Below are 22,835 nucleotides of genomic sequence, written 5' to 3' on the forward strand. Positions count from 1 at the left end.
GAAGATTTGGGGAAACTCCCTTTTTCTCAGCATTTCCTTTTGACTAGTCTTCGTCGCTCCCTCTTTCACTTGCTGACTGATGTGAATCATGTTCCTTGATTCCTAATCTTTTATGTACACTGCAAAAAGATCCAAGACTGTCTACTGTGGATACTGCATGCTCCTCTGGGTCACAAAGTACTTCCAGACATAGTGCCATGTACCCTACAGATCCTTTCGGGGAAATATGTCCAAATCCAAGCTTAATGTATCTGAAGTAATTTGTATGATTTATGCATTAAGATATTTGGGAAAAGAACAGTATCAAGGAGATCTGATTCCTTATGATTATGTCAAGACTGTGATCAAGTAGTTTATAAACCTTAGAAAATAAGCTTAAGGAGACTGGTTGCCTGACCTGGTTTCTAGAATTAGGGCTGGCCATATGTATAAACATTGGGGATAACAGCCTGAGACAGCAGAGAATAGCAAAACAGCAAAAGATTTCCTCCTGATTTTGTCTTTCAGATCCCTGGAAAACTGTGTTGGTTTCTGCTCCCACTGAGGTATTGGACAGGGGCTACTACTGAAGGGAGCAGAAGTTTCTCTCTGTGGCAGTAGAAGCTTGAAGTCAAATGTCCACAACTCTTTTTTTCTCCTTCTGCTATTTTTCTTCTTTAGGTCCACCCTTATGATTAATCTTCTCTTCAAGGCCTGGTTCCTTATCTCTGAGGTGGCAAAATTCAGTTTTGCCTGCACTCTTGAGAAGCCTCAAGTGGTGTTGCTGCAGTTGTTACAAAACTTTAGGTGGCCTAAATATTCAAGCAGCCCATGCTGAGGTCTGTACTTCTGTGGGTATGTGCGCTCCGAGCAATACTTGAGCTAGCTAATTTAAAGCTGATTCAGACACATATACATGGGTGGCAGTCACCTTAGTTATGGCAGCATAAGCAAAATTTAGAGGGCTGAGTACTCTTAAAGGGAAAAAATACCTTAAGCATTTGCATACAAGTGTTTCTTTCGAACCTGGTCCTAAGCTGTGAGAAGAGATTTTTGTAAATCACAGTAATTATCAGTCTGTTGGCAGGAATGTTGTGAGGGTACAAATGCATCTCTACTAAGACTGCTTATATTGTAATCTGATGGACTGGAAGATAATAGGAAATTTGGACAGTTCAAACAGTTCAGTATTTTTTGTCTTTTTATTATGTATCATATTGCATAGCATACCGTGAAAATGTGCATATAAACATACACTGAAATTTAGAGATAAGACACAGAAGCCTTGAAAACAAAATTGTTACATCACAGCTTAGCAGAAACTTCCTTTTTTTCATCCACACTCTTTTGGGTCTTTTTGAGATTATTGAATCTCAGGTGAGAAGTAATTCAGAGCTGTCCTATTCCAGGAGCATGGCAACTTGTGGCTGTGAATATCTCACATTAGTCCTTCTTTCGCCCTTATTCCATGTGAAGATTACTCAGCACCAATGATTTTCATTAGGGCTTCATGCCGCACTGTAGACCTGTATCAAGACTATGCCTGTGTCAAGAAAGATATCTCTTGATCTAGGATCTCTTCCCAGATCCAAGTATGTACCCTTCCTTTTTCAGGCATAGCCCTGTTGCTGTGCCTTCCTCTGCATTGAAAGGAAATTTGAAGGAGAGCTTTGGGTCAAAAGCAGTTCACAGCATGCTCCGGCCAGTGTCCCAAATCTGGATGATCAGTAGATCAGAACTGTGGGGTGTGTTGTGGAGTGCACCAGCCTTGCAGTACAGAGATATCCCAGGTGGTGTGGCCAGGGTGTTGCGAGGCAGCACTGTCTGCCCTGTAACTCACCCCGGGCTCTCCCTGCAAGAGACAACTTGCAGCCGAAGACAACTGCTTCCAGCCGATCCCCTGCTGCAGTCTGGTTGTGTTATCTCCTAAAGGATAATGGAAGCACAAACTGGATGCTAATTCAGGGGAAGAATTTTTAGTCCAAACTCATCTACTTAGCCTTGCTGCTGAGATGGCTATTAAACGTGCCAGGGTTGGTGAATAACCAACTATAAGCTGCTATAGCAGCTTATTCTCACTGAATGAGCTGAAACTCCCTATTTTCCTGTCACTGCTGAAGGCTTATTTCTACTGACCTCCTGAAGACCAGCTTTTGATGGTCCTTTCACACAAATTCCATTTCTGTACTGCAGCTTTCTGAGATGCTTCTTCACAACCTGGTATCAGACAAGCCATTTCACTGGTGGACTTAGAAGAGCATATATTTCAGAGATTAATCTTTTTAAGATTTATTGAAGATTCTGGTGTGTGTTCATTCCACGATATAGTGAAATATTATCTCTCCTCCTCCTCCTAAATGAGTTAGATGAGGGCTATTACATCAAAGAATTTACTGGTCACAGTTTCAGTGCTCAGGTAGACGGGAAGTGAAATCTCAGGACTTTAGATTGGTCTTATCACCTACTGAACTGCCTCTTTAGAACAATATTCTCGTTAAGTGACAATTTAGTACTTATATCTTTAAATGCAAGCCCATATACTAGATTTTCTCCTTTGACCTTGCCTGCTTACCTTTGAAAAACAGTGAACATAGAATTGCCTGTTATTAGCTTTACTTAGTATTTTTATTAAGAGGAAAGAATCAGAATCTCATCCTTCTTAACTAAATTTCTTCTGAGTTTTATCCTACCCACTCTAATGCCAAAACAAATAAAGCACTACTACAAATTTCATGTATGTTTGTGGAATGTACAACTTGCTTGGAGGACCTGCACACATTCTTTTCATGCTGCATGCGTTATGGCATGCAAAAATATATTGTATTCACAATAGGGTGCTGTATGTGTTCAGAAACTGTTGAAAGTCTTTGGAATTCTTATAACTGTTTATTCATTCTTTTGTTTAGGAGTCAGTGACCTGTAAGTGCTCATTATGAAGAGAGATCTGGTTTTCTTGGGGACTCTAATTAGCCTTGCCTTCCTGTCACTGCTAAGATCTGGATATCCTCAACATATAGCAGAGGAGTCCTGCTCTGTTCAAATTCTTGTTCCAGGCCTCAAAGGTAATGTATAAGTCTACTCCATCATCCAAATACTTTCTTTTAACAGGCTAATTTGCACCATTGGCAGTTCCTAACTGAGGCAAAGGAGATGCCTTTCAGTGGCTCTCTCGTTTGTCCAGTTTGTAGCCTCCTTGTAAACAGAGTTTTAAGGTCGTAAGATGAATTTATGTCTGTTAAAAAAGATACGGTTTAGAGAATGCATGCCACAATTTCTGAAACCTGCTCCTGGTGAACAGTTGTTTCTCTGGTGGGTGCCTGATTAGTTTCTCTGTGCTTATACTCCTGAGTAATACTCACACACAGAGACTGTGAAATCAGCCCTACTTTACACCTAGAGAGGTTTTCACTGCCATCTTGAGATGTACTAAAATAAATTATTATATGTTTTCTAGTATTCTGTGTGCTGTCCTTTGGGCCAAATTTCCATTGTTTTTAAATGCCCTAGCACTTTTCAGAAGCAGCAAGAAAATAAAGCTTTTTAGGGGCATTTCTATAGACTGTATGCACAAAAGCCACGTTTTTACCCAATGTGGCCTCAAAATATTGCCCAATAAAGAAGGCATAATTAAATATCGGTCTTTTCATAGTAAGGAATGTATTGATGCAAGTACCTTAGATATGAAATCAACATCAGGAAAGAATTAGCATTTTAAAGCAACAGCATCTATTGCCATTGTGGTGTGAAATCCCAGCCCCATTATTATAGCTAATAATAATAATTCCCCTTATGAAGGCTATGATATTTCTACCAGAGTGTAATACCTGTGAGCGTGGAGAAATGCCTATTAACTAAGGGGGAAGAAAAAAACTATTTAAACCACTGATTTATCAGTAAGCCTAAAAAAATTTGCATTGTTTAAAAACTGCACAACTAACCGCACAGTTTTTCTGGCTGTTATGCATTTCAGTGTCTCAGAATGACACAATTCACCTGACAACACTGCTGTCACTAATATTACGTAAACTTTGGTCTTAACCAATTGCCTGAGGGCTATAATACGGACTTCAGGCCACGTCTGTGCTGGTGGATCATTCAGGGTGAGCACAAGGCTCAGGTGCTGTCTCGCAGCTGTTGGTCTGGTTGAACTGCTTGCACAGTCTGACCACGGTTTTGGCTATGGTGTAAATTGCCCTCCACAGACATAGCCCGGTTTGGATGTGGGCGCCCTGCTCTGGAAGCAAGAGGACTGAACTTGGGGAGGGTGCGAGCTGTGCTTGGCCAACTGGCTACTGTACCAAAAAATTATACCATTTGTTCATTAGGATTATATATTTTTATATATGACATATATCTATATATATTATATATAACGTATATCATATATTTATATATAGCATCCGTTTATTATGATTATAGATCTACAGCTGCCTGAACTGAACCAAGAAAACAGTTTCTAAATTTATTTCAGGAGGTGGCCTTTGATAACATTTATACCTTCTACACATGTTACAATTGGAAAGGACAAAACTAGTTCAATATATCCAGATCTTCTGAGGTTTGACTATACCTTGAGTAAATTTTTTTCTTTTATCTATTTGGTGTGGAATAGCCATAAGATAGTGCTGTTTATGTGACTCATATAGGACGACACTATCAAGTTTAATATATCTTGTCTAAAGGCACACAGATCAGTCAAATCGCCAGACCACAGTACTGGAAACCAAAGCTATGAAATGAGAAGTTGTTTTTGTCAGGCTTTGACAAGTTCTGTAACTTCTTTGCCTTGGTTTTCCTCTTTGTGTAATCAGTCAAAAGTAACATTTGTGATGACCATTTTTGTGACATAAAGGACCATTCTTATTATTATTGTTACATAAAACACGGTTTTTAAAACATATAAGCAGTGTAGTAATAATCCCGGCCTTTTATCAGAAGGCAATCATGAGCCAGGAAAAAACAAAAAAGCCCAAAATGTTAATGACTTTCATTGCACCTCATGAGATACAGGCATCGCAAAAGTGAGAGTGATTGATGTACAAATTCAGTGAAGCACAAAATGGCCTGATGCAGCCCTAGTTAATGTGAAATCTCTAAAAAACCGTCAACGCTCCAGCTACGCTGTCAGGGGGGCTAGCTCAGAGAATTGGAAATAAGATACTGCTGTCACCTACTGGCACAACTCCAACCCATTTCAGCGGCCAAGGTTTCCTCTCAACAGAGCATACATGTGGCTGCATGCCCAAATTTCGTCTGTCATGCAGCAGGAGCTGCTCACGACAGGTCTTAGACCTGCCCCAGATCCTCCCCTGCTGAGCTGCTGGCAAAATCCTGGAGGATGGAGGAGCAGAGCCTCCCTGGACCCCGAAACTGCCATGGGTGCTTGCTGATTGGCGAGCCTTCTGGGACATGGGGAAAGAGGGGGCGCAGGGAGCTAGGGGAGGAAAGGAGAGGGACCATGTGATGCATGAAAGAGAAAAAGGCGGAGAGCACCTTAGGCCTAGGAGATGGTGCTGAGCCCAAATGAGGTGGTGAAGGAGAAAGAGATAGGGGAAATGTACCCCAAAACAGGGGAGCATAATGGAGAAATTTTAGAAGAACAGGATGAGATAAGTGAAAAGAGAAAAGAAGGGCACAAAGAATGAATGGAGAGACTGGAAACCATTAGAAAAAAACTAGAACATAACACAAAGCCAATTAGGATCCCATAGAATAAAAAGATATTGGAAGTGGGGATGAGATAAGAATGGAGGTGGAAGTGGAAGACAAAGAAAGACTATAAAGACACTGAGAATAGGTTTTAATGAGTTTCAAAGTCAGCAGCTTAGGTCATAGGAACTGATTTTATATACACATATATATAAAACCTGAACCGAATGAAGGACTACGATGAAACAAGGAAGGGCAAAGTACAAGGAAGGCAAAGAATCCAGACAGCAGAATGATTTGTTCTTTAGAAAGTCAATAATATTTATAAGGGGGAAAGTGTGTTGCATGTGGAGAACGGATGGATGGTGAAGCCTTGCTGTATTACTGATTGGTATTCTTCCTAAAGTTCTGTTCCTTTTGGTAGGCCCATCAGAATGAAATTACTATTATTGTAGAGAAAAAATAGCATGGAAAATCCTTCAGAGCTGAAAGTTCTTGATTTGACAGCTTGTTTCATCTGCCTTCTAGAATCTAAAGCAAAAATTGTCTTAATATTCTCATTGGCATACAATATATAAAAAAGTTGATGTTGCATAAATAAAAACCATATTCTTTATTTTTCACTCCCACACTTGATGTTTCTACTTATACTGGGAATACGAGTAATGGAAGAAAGTTATCACCAGCCAAGGGATGTTTAATAGCTCATGTATTTAATATTTGAAGTGTTATTTTCATTGCAGTAGATAGTACAGGTGTAATCCGGGTCAAGCAAGGCAGAGTACAAGCAAAAACTCACAAAAGAAGGCAAGAATGGTAAGATACCTTATCTGAATTACCAAAGATCTCTCTTGGACCTGACTGACCAAGAGGTTTGTGATAGTGGCAGGGTTGTACCCAGATCTCTGCACTCCTGCTGTAGCTCAGTCACCAAGAGTAACTTCCCCTTGGGATCGTAGGGGTCACCACGCTCCACTGGTGCTTCTTGCTGTGACTCAGCCAAGTGGTCAAGCGCGGAATGGCTCTGAGGAAGGACATTTCCTTTCATACTTGGAAATGATCTCCTAAAGCACAGGTGTGGCAATCTGTGTGCAGGTTTGGGCCAAGTTCCTGCTGTTGCTGCCCTTCCTCTGCCTTTTCACTGGCTCTGTTGGGGATTTCATCCTGCACAAGGACTGCTTCCTCAGCTTGCACACCGCTCAGAGTATGTACAGCAAAACAGGGACTTAAACACTGCAAAGCTGAATTAGACCCCTGCTCAGTCCCTCACAGCCGAGGGCGTGCTGCTTTAAGCACCTGAAAACAGAAGCTGCAAAGCAGTCTGTGGTAGAGCCGGCAATGGGGTAACCTGCTGTCAGGAAAACTTTTCTACAGGCCCACACTAAGGAATGCAATGTCATCTTATTATGGGAATAAATGCAGGCAAGTGTAATGGCCTGAAGCAAGAGTGATCTATTTTATTGATCCCTAATGCACAGCTCTCACTCTGCAGAACGTGTAAAGCAGTAGGCTGTAATAGCCTGCTCTGAGCCTCCAGAGAGAAGCGAAAAGTCATTGTCAGGATTTATCTTTGGGAAGCAAATACTCGTAACCAGCCCGGGGCAGGGAGGGGAAAGATAGTAATACAAAGCCTATTAGTTACCTGATAATAAAAAAAGTTGTGTTTGCAGATGTGCCAAATAAGAGCCTGCTTCTTACTAACAGTATTATTCACAGGGGATTATGTGAAGTTTGTCCTCATTAAGGTCAAGGAATGGCCTGTTTTTGCATGTCTGAAGGCACGAAAGCTCCTCTGGAGCGCCCTGGCAGTCTGAGGAAGGGACATACAACACGAGTTCAGCTCACAGCCACCTCTATCTATCTGCAATAAGGGCGGAGAGGTGGAGGCTGCCTGTTTGCATCGTGCCACGTCTCAGCTTGTTCTCACATGTCAGCTCCATGACTCCTCTCCATGCTGCTTCCAGCTATGCCAGAGAGCTCTGGAAGTGCCTGATACCACTTGCTTTCCCGCTGCAGTGCTTCCTTCAGCTTCTGGGAGAGTAACTAATGCGCATCTCCTGTTCTGTACAGCGTGGCGTCAGGCCACCGGTGCTGGCTCTGGCTTTGGATTCCCCCTTTCAGTGGCTGCCATCATTTTGTTTTCTACAAAAGCCATAGCACTTCTCTTGTACAGTTTTTTTTTTTAAATAGGAGGTGGTGAAGTAAATCATTCTTTAAGCTGCTTTTTTGTTTAAGATATATTTTAATTTTATGTTGATGGCGAATTATAACAGTAGGGGGCAAAGCAAGGTAATTTTCCCACATTTTCAATGAAAGATAAGGTTGAGGCAAACATTCACAGAAAGTGACATTAAAATATGAAGAAAATCTATAATATGCCATGAGCTATGCAAATGTAAGTACAATGTGTAGTGCTTCATACCACAAAGATTAAGAGGCACAGAATGTAACTAAAAATAAAGATGAAGGAATTCTCTCTATAGGCCTGATCCATCCCTATTCAGTTATGCCATAAGCTTTCTTTCAATATGAGGTTATGGTTAAGCCATTCTCACTTGAGACTTAAGCACGTGCTTAAGATGCTTTGCTGAAAAGGGGCAGAGTTTGGCAGATTCTCAAAAAGCATTTGGTGAATGTGGAGCCACAAGTTTGCATTTTGAAGCCTAGTTCTGCAGCTTCTACTTAAATGAATTATGTTGTTGGGCTTTTGGGAGTTTTTCATATAAAAATGTCCACAGAAGTAGACCCATTATATAAGAATTCAGTAATCAATTCACTTTGGTTTTATTACTGCCACAGTAACAGGTCAATTGCAGGTAACTGCAGTCTTTACACATCAAATAAAGCTGTTAAGTCAGATTCCGTCCACTTTTATTTTTTTCCTCCTTCTAAAAATAGGCTTTTATTTTCAGTGGGAGAAATGGTACTTTTCCATTGCCACCGATGGAAAATAGTTCTGTCTTAATGTGATTCTTTTCTTTAATTTCCTTTTGTATTAATAGGGGAGGCTGGAGAAAAGGGTGAAAAAGGTGCTCCAGGTCGTCCAGGCAGAGTTGGGCCTCCAGGAGAAAAAGGTAACTCTATTAAAGAAGATATCTTGAAAGTAATTCCTGACCTGATCTTTTTTTTTTTTTTTTTTTTTTTTTTTAATGAGGTGATTATAATGGGAATCCTCTATCTTTTTGCTGGAAGAGCATATTGTTCTTGCGTTTTTGGCCATTTCTATGTACCTTATATGCATGTTTTTAGACTAACTATTGCTTTCTGGTAAAAAAAAGGTTCATTTTGGGAAAGCTTAAAGCTATTCCTTGATTTTTAAAAAAATGTTCATTGTAAAGAAAGATATCATAATGCCTTCTGCAAATGATACCTTCATACTAGATCATAGGAAATAAATTACAGGGCTCAGTTTCCCTCTTTCCTTTTGTTTGTAAGAGCAAAGACTCAGAATACCTTAATTAAAATCACTGAGGCCATAACAGGCAGAGATGGTCCTGAGTAAATCCACACTTCTTGGACCTCAATTCAGTAATAATTACGGAAACATGATGGCAAAGCCATTGGACAGCAGTTCAAAGAGAACTTGCAGCTCTTCAGAGGAATGGTGCTCAGCAGTAGTCAGTTGTCAGAACTGAGAGAAACATGGCATTTCTGTCCTGCAGGAAAGGCTGTCTTTTCAAGTCAATTTTTCTTCCGAAACAGAGAAGAAAGTTGACCTTCATAGATTTTCCAGCAGATGCACAATCTGAAAAATTCACATTTGAGTAGTCAAAACATTTATTTCGGTATTGAAATGAAACATTTGACATTCCTTGCACCAGAATGTTTGACTTAGTTTTTACTAAACTGAATTAAAAAACTTCATTTCCAAGCAGTGGTAATTTATACTTCCTTATGATGATGCATGATCCGTCACACTTTTCTTTTGGGCAGCTCTGGGCATCTGATTTCCACAGTTTACCCTGGGACCAAGATCCATGACTAGAGCTAACCCCCTATGATGCATTCAAAACCTTAAAACTTCCATGAGGTCTACCTGTTCTATCAGAGTAAGATCAGTGTATTTTCCTTATGGAGATGCAGCTTTCAAGGGAAACTGTTAACTGTCATAAAAAATATTGTAAACTGAAATTTCAACTCCTGTAAGGTAAGACAGCCTGATGAGAAGTTGTAATATCATAGAATAATTTAAGCTAAAAGATTATTCAGAGATCATCTGGTCTGAGCTTCTAGCTTGAAGCAGGGGCTGACTTTAAATTTAGATCAGGTTGCTCAGGGTCTTGGCCAGCAGACTTTTGAAAATCTCCAGGGATGGAGATTACACAACCTCTTTGGTCAAAATAGTCACTACTATCATTGTGAAGGACTTTTTCCTTATGGCCAACTGAAATTTCCCTTGCTGTAATTTGTGATCGTTGCCTCTTGTCCTTTATTGTGCATCTCTGAGAGGAGAGGGCTATGTCTTTTCTACAAACCTCCTTTAGGTAATGGAAGACTGCAATTACATCCTCCCTTACCCTTCTTCAGGCTAAATAAAACAATTTTCCTCCCCCCAGACTCTCTCCAGTTTGTTTCTGTCTCTTGTATGAGGGCTGAAAAACCTCTGGGTCCTTATCTGCAAAGGGGTTTTCCAGCTGTCCATTGGCCAGCCTGTATGAATGCATCCCACATGCAGGACTTTTCATTTGTCTTTCCTGAACTTCATGATGCATCTGTCAACACATTTCTCCAGCTTGCTGAAATCCCTCTGACTGGCAGCCCTGCCTTCCAGCACATCAACCAGTCCTTGCAGCTCAGCATTGCCTGCAGGCTCAGGGAGAACATCTTCCACTCCTTCCTGCATATCGCTGATGAAGACATTGAACACTACTGGGGTCTGGTCCCTGAGGAATGGCATTCACAATCAGCTGCCAATTAGACTTTGGACTGGACCTTTGAAACCAATGGTCCAGTCCATTGGTCCAATGACCAGTTTTTCATCCTATTCATAGTCCCCACATACATTTTCCCAGTTTGGCTATGAGGTTACTGTGGGAGAGCATGTCTAAGGCCTCGCTACACTCCTGGTAAATGACATCCGCTGTTTTCCCTTCATGCGCAGAGCCAGTCACTTTATCACAGAAAGCAATCAGGTTGGTCAGTGTTGGCTGTTCCCCTGTCTTGTACTTCCTGTGTCTGAAATAGCTTTCATGCAAATTCGCTCTATGATTTTGCTGAAGACTGAGGTGAGGCTGATGAGCTAGGGCTTTCTTTGAAAGAGAGTATAACATTTGGCTTTTTTGGTTATCAGGGACCTCACCTGCTCACCCTAGCCTTTCACAAATGACCCTCAGCACCCTTGGATGCATTATGGCCACTGCCATAGACTTTGGCTTAAGCGGTCCCTAACTCAGTCTTCCTCTACCTTGAGCAGCACCTTCACCACAGTCTTTGCTACAGGGCATGAAGCCCTGGGAGGCCTGAGAGCAGACCTTGCCAGTGAAGACTAAGGCAAAGAAAGCACTGAGTACTTCAGCCTTTTCTATGTCCTTTGTCATGAGGTTTCCTTTCCCCCTAAGCAGAAGGCTCATGTTATGCTTGCTTTTTTTTTTTTTTTTTTTTTTTTTTTTTTTTTTTTTTTAATTGCTGACTTACCTGCAAAGCCCTACAGGTTGCCCTTTGTACCTAGCCAAGTTCAACTTCATCTAAACAATGGTGTTCCTCATTTCGTCCCTGCATGCCTGGAGACTATTTCTATGTTCCCCTTGGACAGCTTGTCCCTGCCTCCACCTCTTGTACACTTCCTTTTTGCATTTGGGCTCAGTCAGTAGTTTCCTGTTCGGCCAAATTTGGCCTTCTGCCAAATCTGCTCACTTTCCCTGCACATTGCGATGGACAGTTCTTGTGCTTTAAGGAAGCTGTTCCTTAAGACTGAGAAGCTCTTCGGGGGCTCCTTTGCATAGCAGCCTCCAATAGGATCCTACCTACCACTTCCCTGAACAAGTCAAAGTTGGCTCTCTGGAAGTCCAACGCTTTTACTCTCCTCCTTGACTTCCTCTCTTCCTTCAGGAGCTCTGTCATTTCATTGTCACCATAGCCAAGGCTGTTGTTGACTATCATATCCATAACCATGGGGAATGTGATCCTGCCTCCTCCCTCACCCCCCCAAATACTCCTTATATGTGAAGAGCAAATCCAGGACACCAGCACTCCTGGTCAGCCATCCAGTACCTACACTCAAATAAGTGTTCCTGACTCATATGAAATGTTTGATTAGTCTAATAGTTATAATAATTATCTGGTTTTCCATATCTTCACACATCCAAAATTCTGGTGGGCCTGAACGAAGAAATTTTGAAGTGAAAATTTGTTGCAGTAAAACATACTTAAAACAGAAAAGAGATGAAAGAAAATTGAATTTTAATGCATGCTATATTGATATTTTACCAGGCAATGCTTTCAGGCTAAGCACAGGCAAAATCTCTTACAGTTTCTGTAGCAACATATTTTTTCTGCTTTCCTTTGTACAACCAGATTTGACTTGTCATGTCAATGTCATGGAATATTTAGTAAACAGCTTTATTTTAGCAAAATAAGAAAAGTCTACAAGCAAGCTCCTGCTTAAAATGAATTCTAACTGGTTCATCTTTTCATTAATATTGAATGTTTTTTTAAATGTTTGGCTTCATCAACTGCTCTCCACAAATGCTTATTTACAGAAAATTCAATTGTTATTTTAAAAATCATTTGGACTATATTATGCAAGATTTCATTATGGCAATATACTTCAAATGTTTTCTGAGAATCACAGTGTTGATTGGATAAGCAAATAGACTTCACAGATGTGACTTATCTCCCATGGAAAGGACAGAGAAAGCCATCCGGCCTTGATCCAGAAAAACCTTTAAGTCTTTGGTTAAACTCTGTAGGCAATTGGAAGGCCCCTGACCTGAAGTTAAGCTTATGCATATATGCATAGCTTTTTTTGACCCTCAAACTGAGTAAGAGTGAGAGTAACTCTAGTATATATACCCTAGTATATATTCTCTTTCAGCAGTCCAAAGGTTTTCCTATTTGTTATATTGTTATTATTTATGGGGTTAGGTTTAGCTCAGTCGGTTAGAGTATGGTGCTCATAATGCCAAGGTTGTGGGTTCAATCCCAGTGCGGGCCACTCATTTGAGGGCTGGACTAGATGATCTCCAGAGGTCCCTTCCAACCTTACCAATTATGTGATACTCTATGATCCAGAAGCTGGATCTTTGAGGCAAAAATAAAATATCACACAGTTCTTAGGAAGAGTCGTGACAGCAGGCAATATTAAGTATCCAGCACACTGACACCTTTTTCACGGTAGGTCATTCAGCCTGTTTGTGAAGGGTTAGGAACTGATCATCATTTGATGGTTGTTAATTGGTCCACCATGGAGCTCTCAGAAATAAGCACTCCACAGTCTCTTCCTCAACAGATTATCTAATATGCATTCATGACCTGTTACTAGTTTTATTTTTTTGCTCAGTTTTTCATCTCTTGATAGGAATATACCACTGGTGTCCTATGAAATCCTGAGAGAGTTATTTAACATCAAAATTATCATAAGGCTTAGGCCCATGAGCTACTTAACACGTAGCTCAAGGAATAATGAGAGAGAGATAAAATTGCTGCCTCACCTTGCATTTTCCCCATTCTAAGAGCACACATGGATGCTCACTGCAGCCCAGCTTTTGGGCAGTAGGCTGCTGAACTGCAGTCACTCTGTTAAAATGTGTTTGCACTCTTGTCATTTTTAAGCTTATTTTTGCTGAAGTCTGATAATTACTTACGGTTTTGTTGGGAAGGGGCTAATATTTGGCTCTTTCTACTGGTAGAAACTGCTAGTGTTGTTTGTATTTTGCTACTAGTTGAGTAAATGATGGTTTACTCAAAAACTAGAAACTGCAGTTCTTCTATGACAGTTCTTCTGTGACATTTGCAGAATTTTCTACTTCTAATGTCATTTTACTTTATCAGAATCACAGCAATCATTTTTTTTTTTCCTCTTTCTTTTTCTTTGCTTCTTGGGCAAGTTCAGTCTAAGACAGTATGCTTAGTATCTTTGAACATGATCAGTGAATAAATAACATACATAAGAATTGGTTTTCTCATGGTATATTTGACCTGAAAGAAACATCTCAAGATGAGAAAGTGCTTCAAATGTTTTTAGCGTATCCCTTCTTCATGGTATTTTCAGATTTTGGCAGTTTAGAAACTGATAAACATTCAGACTTTTGTACTTACCTGAAATAAATTTAGTTCTGAACATACTGATGTTTCAGGGTGACCTCAGACATCCTGATGTCTTTGGGCATTGATTAAGGTTAAATTCCACTTACTTTCCTCATTGATTTTAATTAATTGTATAGGTCAATTATGATGCATAGCATGTCAGCAGAATATAAAACTATGTGTTGGCTTTATGTAAAGCATAGAGCATTGGATCAATTTAAATGGTTGATTTGGATGGATGAGCATGTACTGCAGTGAAGCTTTTGGGGTGGGAGGTGTAGGAGGCCTAGCTGGCCCCACTTGCACTGGTTGCTGTACAGTCCCATGCTGGGAGCAATTTCAGTTTTTGACTGAGTCATGATCTTATCTGTGAAGCTAAAACTTCCATGAATACAAACTCCTCACATATATTTCAGTAACAGCATAATACTGTGAATATTCCCAGATTAGCACAGATTCTGTTTATGTCAGTCAAAATAGAAGGTGAACTTAATGTTGGAATGCATTATCAAAGGAACAGCTCTTAAAAAAAAAGTGTTCGAGACATTTAAATTTACTTACAGCCTTAAACATTTGAAAATACATTATTTTAAAGCTTTCATTTCAGCCTGACACATCATGCTCCCTTTTGACTAGTATGTTAAACAGAGTTATGTAACAGCGTAACGGAACCCAGTTATCTGTACTGGGACACCGTTAGCACAATCTCCGGCACGCTTTTGGCTTGTGCCAGCTAAAACTTTCCCATGCAGTTCTTGGGCCTGCATTTTGAGAGCTAACACAATGAGCAGCTTGCAGAGACTATCCTGGTTTGACAATATAAGATAATTATTGTAGTGTGTGCCATTCTTGGCCACCTAGTTCCCAGTGTCAGGGAATAATCCCAGGCATTTTCGTTTACTAGTATAGACATAGCTTCTAAGTATGAGAAAAGTCTCATTAATACAACTGGATTGGAGCCAGTGTTCAGCCATTTATATAATCACATTCTAAAGAGAGATATTAATACCTCAATTTATATTTTAGTATTACTGATTTCTCATTAATATGTAATCAATCAATCCTTTACATTTCTGAGTCAACTTTTACGTGAATTTATTGCTCACTAAGGCATGCTACAGGCAGGATTCCATATGAGCACTCCATATAAAAGTCCGGACATTAGCACTCGTGGATTCACGAAGTGGATATCTGATTCAAAACTATCTTCAGCTCCACTTGAGTACAACAGGATCTTGATAGGCAGATGAGTTTTGGTGTAAATAAATGTGGGGCATAGGGACTTTAGGGATACCTAACTTAATCTATACCAACATGATGCCAAAAATCAGAACTGGTACTCACAACTTAGGAACTACTCTGAAATCATTAGCTGCAGCCAAAAAGCCAACACAACATTGACCTTTAGTAGAATAGGTATCAAAGATAAGAGGGAAAGCAGATTGCTGCAGCTGGTTTTGCTGCTCTACGGAAAACTAACATGTACACATCTCCAGGAGTAAGTGTGGTTCTGGCTTCTGTGTCTCAAGAAGGGCAAAGGAATTTCAAGAGAGGTACCAGAAACTTGGAGAAGATGGAGCAGCTGCCTCATAAGGAGACACTTAAGAGGCTGGGACTCTTCCCAATAGATGGAGGAGGCTGAGGAGGGCACAACTGAGGTTTACAGAATCACAAAAATGGTTGGCTAGGTGCCCTGGTGTTCACCAGATGCCACAGGACAACTAGGAGGCACTCACTGAAAACTGTCAGGGGATTGATTTTAATAGAGATATAGAAGCAGAAACTATCAGTAGGGCCAGAAGGGAGTTAGACACCAAGAACATAATCAGATATTAAAGGGGATGTGCAGGAATGTGCCCCTCACTAGGATCCCTAATCCAATGATGGTGCATTGCTGGGAAAATGCACCAATATGGCCCATAGACAGTGCCTAGTAGCTCTCCCTAGTAGCAGCTCCTGCTGTCACTGTGGGAATCAGAGTACTGAGCTAGAGGGACCACTCTTCTGAACAAGCTGGGTAGAGTGTTTTTAACATAATTCTGGAAAAACATATATTTTATAAGTGCAATTATTTGTGTGCATGCATTTGAATGTAAAAACCCCTTGTAGAAATGGGCCATACTATCGCCACTTATTTTGTTTTGCATATATTTTAAAATCCTTAAAACTTTTCCTCTACCTTACTAGATCTGATTTTTTTTCAAATGTCTTTAGCTTCCCCTACGAATTTTCTAGTCCTTCTGATTTCTAGTCAGTATGGATTCATAATTGTATCTTCTTTCCTGTTTGTTACACAAAGCTTTTAAAACTTCACTTTGTTATTAAGATACCTGTCTAACGTGAATGGGATGAATCACTGCTGAGAAGTGTTAATTTCTGCATTGCCTACCAAGGGAGCCTAGATAAATAGCTTAGACTAAACACCTAACTTTCAGGTGGCTAATACTGGGTGAAATGAATCTACCCCAACTACATAAAATACCACCTGGGATTATCCACTGTTTGTTCATAAAGGATGTAACTGGCTTGTAATCACTGTTCCCTAGACAATCACCAACCTCCAGCGGTGTGTGTAATTCAGATTTATTTAAGCAGTACCATAGTCTGCTGGTTTATTCATAATTTTTAGACTTCCAGTTGTCAATAGTTCTAAAAGGTAAGTGTCCTGAATATAAAGTACTACCATACCATGCCATCATTATATCCTTTTAAAATACTGTTTATTCTCATTCAAGTTAGGTTAAATATTTCCATCGGGAAACCTGATTGCTGCAAGATTAAGGAGATACATTAGGGAACAACACTCTCAGCTTAGGCTGTATCTTACATTCTTTTTTTTCTAAATACCCTCTGCTGATTGCTGTCAAAGATGGCATTGGACTTAACAGACTTTTGGTCTGGTTTGGTACACTTCTACTTACGTTGTTATATAGGTCTCTGTGATGTCCACTATGTCAAATTCCATGTCATAAAAAGGAATTTCTATTTGATTTTTCTTAAATCCCGTAAGTTTGGGATGTAAACAACAGTTCTCTTCTTCTCCTTAACGCACTTAGTTCAGTTTGTCAGTTACATGGTGAATTTGAGTTTCTGCTGGATTTGTCTTCTTGGCCCTTCTCTTCTTACCTTCTTGTCTGTTCCAATTAATCCTGTCTGAAAGGATGGGTTATGCTGTATGAATAACCCCATTTACAATATTCTGCAGAGCCAAAGCCCTCATCTTTCCACTGGTTATGCAGTCTGCCATTCATCTCTGGTATCTTCTTTCTTCTTTTGTTTGTGGGCCTGAAAGAACCACCAAAAAGGTCATTTACCTTTAGTTCCTTCCAAAACGCTTTAAGTTTTCTATAATTGGTTCCAGAGTATATCTTCCTCATCTGAGAGATGACAGATGACTTGCTGCATATTCTCCATTCACTTTCAGTTAAATTTCCTACACTTGGTCTGTTGGGACTTAATTTCTTTCACTGTCCTCATTTCTTTTCAACTGTCACTTCCTGATTTCATTATGACTTTTTAGACTGCATTTTTGGCAAGCATAGGACCACTAAAAAGGACTTCACAAAAGGTATTCAACCTTTTGAAAACCCTCAAGGCAGATGAGTCTCTCTTGAAATCCTGTGATTTATTCTGCAGAACAGGCAGAATAAGCAAGCCCCTGGAGTAGAAGCAGGGGTTAGTCACTGTGGGAGAAGACCAAATCCAAACAGTTCTGTAAATGAGTGCAGGAGACATATATTAAGTCTTCATTGTTTGAGATCTCACACTTTTACTTCTGAGCAGATTATATAGCTCTTACTGGCTATTACTGAAAGATAGTCTCTTCTGGGCAGTGCTTACAAGAAAGAAAGTGAAGTCTCATTTATATATTATATTTCATTTATTCACTATGTGTCTGTTTAATTTCAGATATAGCTGATTGAAAAGAGTTAATATGGAACAGCAAGCAAATATCTGAAATAATCTGTTACTGCAGTCCCAATCTAAAATGAGAAAGGTCCTCTCAGAACAACTCGATGAAGTAATTGCAAGCTAATATTTTTGGAAACTTTCAGGAAAATACTTCCTTAATATACTGTCTATATTGGATGAATATCTGATAGTAGCATCAGTACTTTTGTAACTTACACAGCCCTGTGGATTGAGTCTCTAAAGCAAACCAAAAATCTATTCTGCAAGTAAAGCCATATTCCAGAAAAAAACTTCTTCAGCTTATTGAATGGATTCTTTCTGTTCTTCCTGTAGGTATATACAGAATAAGAGAAAAATATTTTTGATTACTGGTAAAATTGCTTAACTGAGTGCATGTCCAGTAGTGACTGAGTTTGATTCTTGCTGGAAACAAAGGAAATTCATTGATTATCAGACTCACCAGTAATGAACTAGACCCACAGACCATGCACATTTGCCTTCTGGCAGTTCAGAGGAAATGATCTTTTCCTGACCATGCCATCAACTGATAGTTGTGTGAAACTTCTCAGAGTAACACAGAGGACATCTCCTCTTACCCTGGTAATGATCAGTTAATGTCCTGAAACATGTCATTAGTTACACTTTTAAGTTAATGATTAAATCAGTCATAAAGTTATCCAGCTCATAAAAATATATACAGAAGTATGTGAATCCCACAGTGAATCCTGCATCTTGACAACAGATCTTTAGTTGTTACAGATCCACAGCTGTGTCTGAGCTATGACAATTTATACAGGTTCATTTGCTTGATCCCTGTAGTAGATTTTCCACCGAACTTGCCTCCTTGATTTCTTATATAGCTAAGCAGTATGTAATAGATGTGTCTTATAAGATAGTTCCACAGCTGTGCAGCATCCAGACCATGTTCCTGGCCAAAGTCATGGTCCAAAGAGGACTAAATCTGATGGCAGAGCTTTGATTTACTCAGGTGCTGCAACCAGGAAAGAGTATGACCAACATACATGGAGCTGTGATATTATTTCCTGAAACTCCTCAGGGCCGTAGTTAGCCCCACAGTTAGGCAATCTCTGCCACATGGCATTGTGAGTATAGCAAAATGTAAGGTCTCCTTCCACAGGTCTCAGAAGGTCCACTTAAAACAAAGCAGGGGATCTAAAGCAATGCCAGAACCAAATCACATTTAGAGATAATAATCTGTATAAAGCGTTAGTTGCAGCTGAGAGAAGTTTGGAATAGGTAGAGTTTATTGACTATAAATGGCCTAGTTTAAGCCAAAAGTCTGAGTAATGTGTAAGCCTGCTATACTCACTTATTAAATGGCTAGTGCTTAATTATTTCTGTCAACTGCTGATCCACTAAACTTGTATGCAAGCATTGCAGATACAGGGTAGGATGAGGCTTTTGCTGTTAGAGGCTAAAGTGCTACTCAAGGCATTCTCACATTTTTCAGACTTTTTTTCATAATGTTTGAGAAATGCCATCCAGAAGAGCTGCATGACGAAACAGGCATGTTTTATCTGTGTTTTTTATTTGAGCTCTGGAAGAGCTCGGATCAATTGGCTTCAAAACGTGGAGTGTGGCAAACATTTTATTAGTAACAATGAGTGCTGTGCTTCAGTCTGGTTTGTGAAGAGGGTGGTGACAAAGAACCTGCCTGCTCCAGTGCAAATTCTGTTTCCCCTGAAGCCATTGCAATATTCACTTTACCTGGTACAGGGAAGTACGGTTGATAGAAAAGGGGTCAAAGTCAAACAAAGTTAGCAAATAAAACTGTCTTCCATTAGATTTCTGGGAATACATCATGGACAAATACTGATAGGTGACAGTACCTGTCTCATATAAATTTGTTGACAATTTCTATTCACTGTGGGAGTGGATAGTTATCTTTTATTTGTAAAAATAGGATGGGGCTCCTTTGCTACAACTGCACTTTGAAGTATTCCACAGAATTGACTTTAAAATTAGTAACGTTGAACATTCCCGCTTTAACTCTGTGTGTGTTTGTATGAACATGTGTGCGTGTACATAAAAAATTTTCATTCATTTTCATTTCTCAGTAGTGTAATCTTTAAATGTTTAGATGTGCAAGTCGGCTCCCACTATGTTTATATTGTATAAATAAGCCACAATACCCAGATTCAGACTTTAGTTACACTGGAGCTATTTTATGATGTGAAACTGTCTATTGTGCTTGGATTCTTTAGGTCTTTCCAACTCCGTAACAGATTTAGTCCGTCGATCGACATTGCTCTAATGGAATCTCTCCTCATTTTCAATGTAATTCTGGCATCACTGCCTGACGGTACTTTGCAAAAGCTTTTCCAGTAGCTCTCAGCCAAGATCTGTTTTCATTTACACCTGTGTGCCTCATTAAAAGTCAATTGCTTTGCAAAGATTAAATCAGTATCTAGGTTGTTACACATCAGACCTCAACAAGGAATGAGCTGGACCCCTGGAGTTCAACAGCTATTGGGGATGTAGCATGCTTCTGCTCATTGTAAAAACTGAACTTGCAAAGGTGCTGGAGTCTGAATGAATCAGAAGAATACGTTCTTACCTTTTGTCTTTTGTCTTTTTGTTATGTATAGGAGAAATGGGGGACAAAGGACAGAAAGGCAGCATGGGACGACATGGAAAAATTGGTCCCATTGGTTCAAAAGGTATGCTTAGTTCAATCCTTTCTCCATTTGTGTCTCAGATGAAAAATCTGTGATTATTTATCTTCAAGAAAAGTCTAGTGGCCTGAAAAAATGGTTAACTAGTATCAGAAATTATCACAATAGGGAGTTTCTCACGCTGCAGTCAAGCAGATGATTAGGCTCCTCAGCAAGTCCCCTTTGGCTCTGACAGCAAGAGCTGAGAATCCTTATTTGGGGCTAAATGAAGAACTTTGTGCACTAGCATACAAGTGCAGACAGGATAGGAGGGTGCACCATATTTAAGAGCCATAAGACTTGAATTCCTAACTTGCCCTTCCCATACGCTTCCTACATGACTTTGATTAAATCATTTGGGCCAGTATTTACGTAAGCATCTGGATTACGAATTCAGATTTAGGCTGCAAAATTGTATATACAGCCCTTTTCTCTCTACATCTGAAGTTACTAGTTCTATGAAGTTCGCAAATACAAAAAATGGAATGAACCTAGATAGCCTAATACATATTCTTTGTATTTGAATTTCACAGCTTGGGGTTGCCTAGGTTGTGGACCAACTAAGACAGAAAACCCTTTTTTTTCTCTTAGGCCTATTTCTACTTTCCACTTTGAATGTTAACTAGAGACAAACTAAACAGATACTACAATAGATGTTAACAAAAAAAGCTGGCTTAAAGCTCTATTCTCTTTCATGTTTTTAGGTGAAAAGGGAGATAATGGTGATATAGGACCACCGGGTCCTAATGGCGACCCAGGTAAGTCACAGCAAGTCTTGTTTGTGTGACGAATTTTAAAAGATTCATGCATCACTAAAAATACACGTCTTTTAAAACACTGGGGGAAATCATGACAATTCAGTATTTGTGTAGCTATTCCTGATTTATTTGCTGTCATGTCTTCAAATTACTTACAAAAGAAATGCTGAAGCTGCAGAAGTTGCTGGACTATATACTTTTCAAAACAATGTCTCAGGGCTCCTCAGAGGTCTGATCACTTTGGGAGCACAGTGAGAGCTGAAATACAACTGTCCATATGGAGCATCATGGAGCAAAAAGACATCTCTGTGTATCCCACTCTGGCTTCCAGCCAACACAGAAGAGCAGGTGAGGGAAGGATCTGCCCCTCTGTGGATTACTGTCATGGGAGCAGGATTTAGGTCCTCTGGAGGAGAAGGTGGAAGTCTCACCTGAGAAGTGTAAGCTGTACATAAAGGCTTTTATTTTGCATTTCATGAAAGAGCCCTGCAAGCCAGTAGACCTGGGCAATAGGCCTCAAGCTTAACGCTTACAAAAGTGTCAGACTAATGGCAAATGCCAAGTTTGTTCCTTCCTAGTAGGTTAGGAAGACATATTTTCACCTGGAGAAGAAATGACCTTATTTTGGTTTTGAGAAATACTGTATTTTTTTCCTCTGATTCAGGGGAAGATCTAACTCTTTGTTTTGTGCCTTTATAAACTTTCAGACCTGGTGCACTAAAAATCCCCTGAAAAAAACTTTCTCATAAGTCAAATGCAGATTTGAATAATTACATGCAGAACTGGAAAGTATAATTGATCCTAGCTTTGAAACTTAGGCTCATAGAAGTAACAATTATCATTTTAGTATTTTAATTCAGATTATCTTTTTCAAACCGATATCAATTTGGGATAATAGATAGTTTTCTATTGTCTTCTTTTATCAAGAGAACTACAGTAAATTCAACATTCTGAAAAGTGCAGAACTATGTTTTGCAGCTAATTACGCGCATTATGTGGTTGGAACATTTGCCTTTTTGATCTGCTGTGTTAGATTCCTTGTGAGGAACAGTTGAACAATGATGTGCTTTGTAGATTTTTGCTGCAAAAGGAAGAAAAAAAGCTCTTTGGAGAAGACTGAAAGGAAGAATTTCATCCTAAAGGCAAAATTTTGAGAAACGTTTTTAGTTAAAAAAATCTTTTTTTTATTTTCAGAAAATATCTCTCCTTATTTGGTTTAACATGAATCACACAGGGCTGAAGCTTAATGAAAAGTGAAATGAGCTGTTCTGGTTAGGTCCAAACACCTATGAGAATCTCAAGATGGTACAGGGTAGCCAAAGCCACAGGTTCTCACCCATTCTTTGGATGGAAGGTGTCTCTTTCAGGGCAGCCAGGCCAGGCCTTTCCATAAAGTTATTTAGTAATTATTGGAATTACATAGCTTATTGATTCTGGTGTATTTGTGTCATTTTGCAGGCATCCCTTGTGAGTGTAGCCAGCTAAGGAAGGCTATTGGCGAAATGGATATCCAAGTGGCCCAGCTGACAACAGAATTAAAATTCATTAAAAATGGTAGGTTATATTTTCATAAATATTCTCCTTTCTTGTTTTCACATTTGACCCGGTGAGATTGCTC

The 22,835-nt window shown here is 39.6% G+C and overlaps 1 protein-coding gene across 2 annotated transcripts in view; it reads left to right on the plus strand.

The window, feature by feature from the left end:
- COLEC11 (collectin subfamily member 11) overlaps nucleotides 1–22,835 on the plus strand; it is a 41,317-nt gene that overhangs the window by 14,312 nt on the left and 4,170 nt on the right. For both annotated transcript variants that reach the window (XM_062572997.1, XM_062572998.1), the window contains exons 2-6: nucleotides 2,886–3,041; nucleotides 8,631–8,702; nucleotides 20,394–20,465; nucleotides 21,164–21,217; nucleotides 22,676–22,771. In XM_062572997.1, coding sequence (XP_062428981.1) covers nucleotides 2,912–3,041; nucleotides 8,631–8,702; nucleotides 20,394–20,465; nucleotides 21,164–21,217; nucleotides 22,676–22,771 — 424 coding nt within the window. In that variant the 5' untranslated portion in view covers nucleotides 2,886–2,911. The remainder of the gene's footprint in view (nucleotides 1–2,885; nucleotides 3,042–8,630; nucleotides 8,703–20,393; nucleotides 20,466–21,163; nucleotides 21,218–22,675; nucleotides 22,772–22,835) is intronic.

Source organism: Rhea pennata, chromosome 3, assembly GCF_028389875.1.
Source record: "Rhea pennata isolate bPtePen1 chromosome 3, bPtePen1.pri, whole genome shotgun sequence".
NCBI lineage: Eukaryota > Metazoa > Chordata > Aves > Rheiformes > Rheidae > Rhea > Rhea pennata.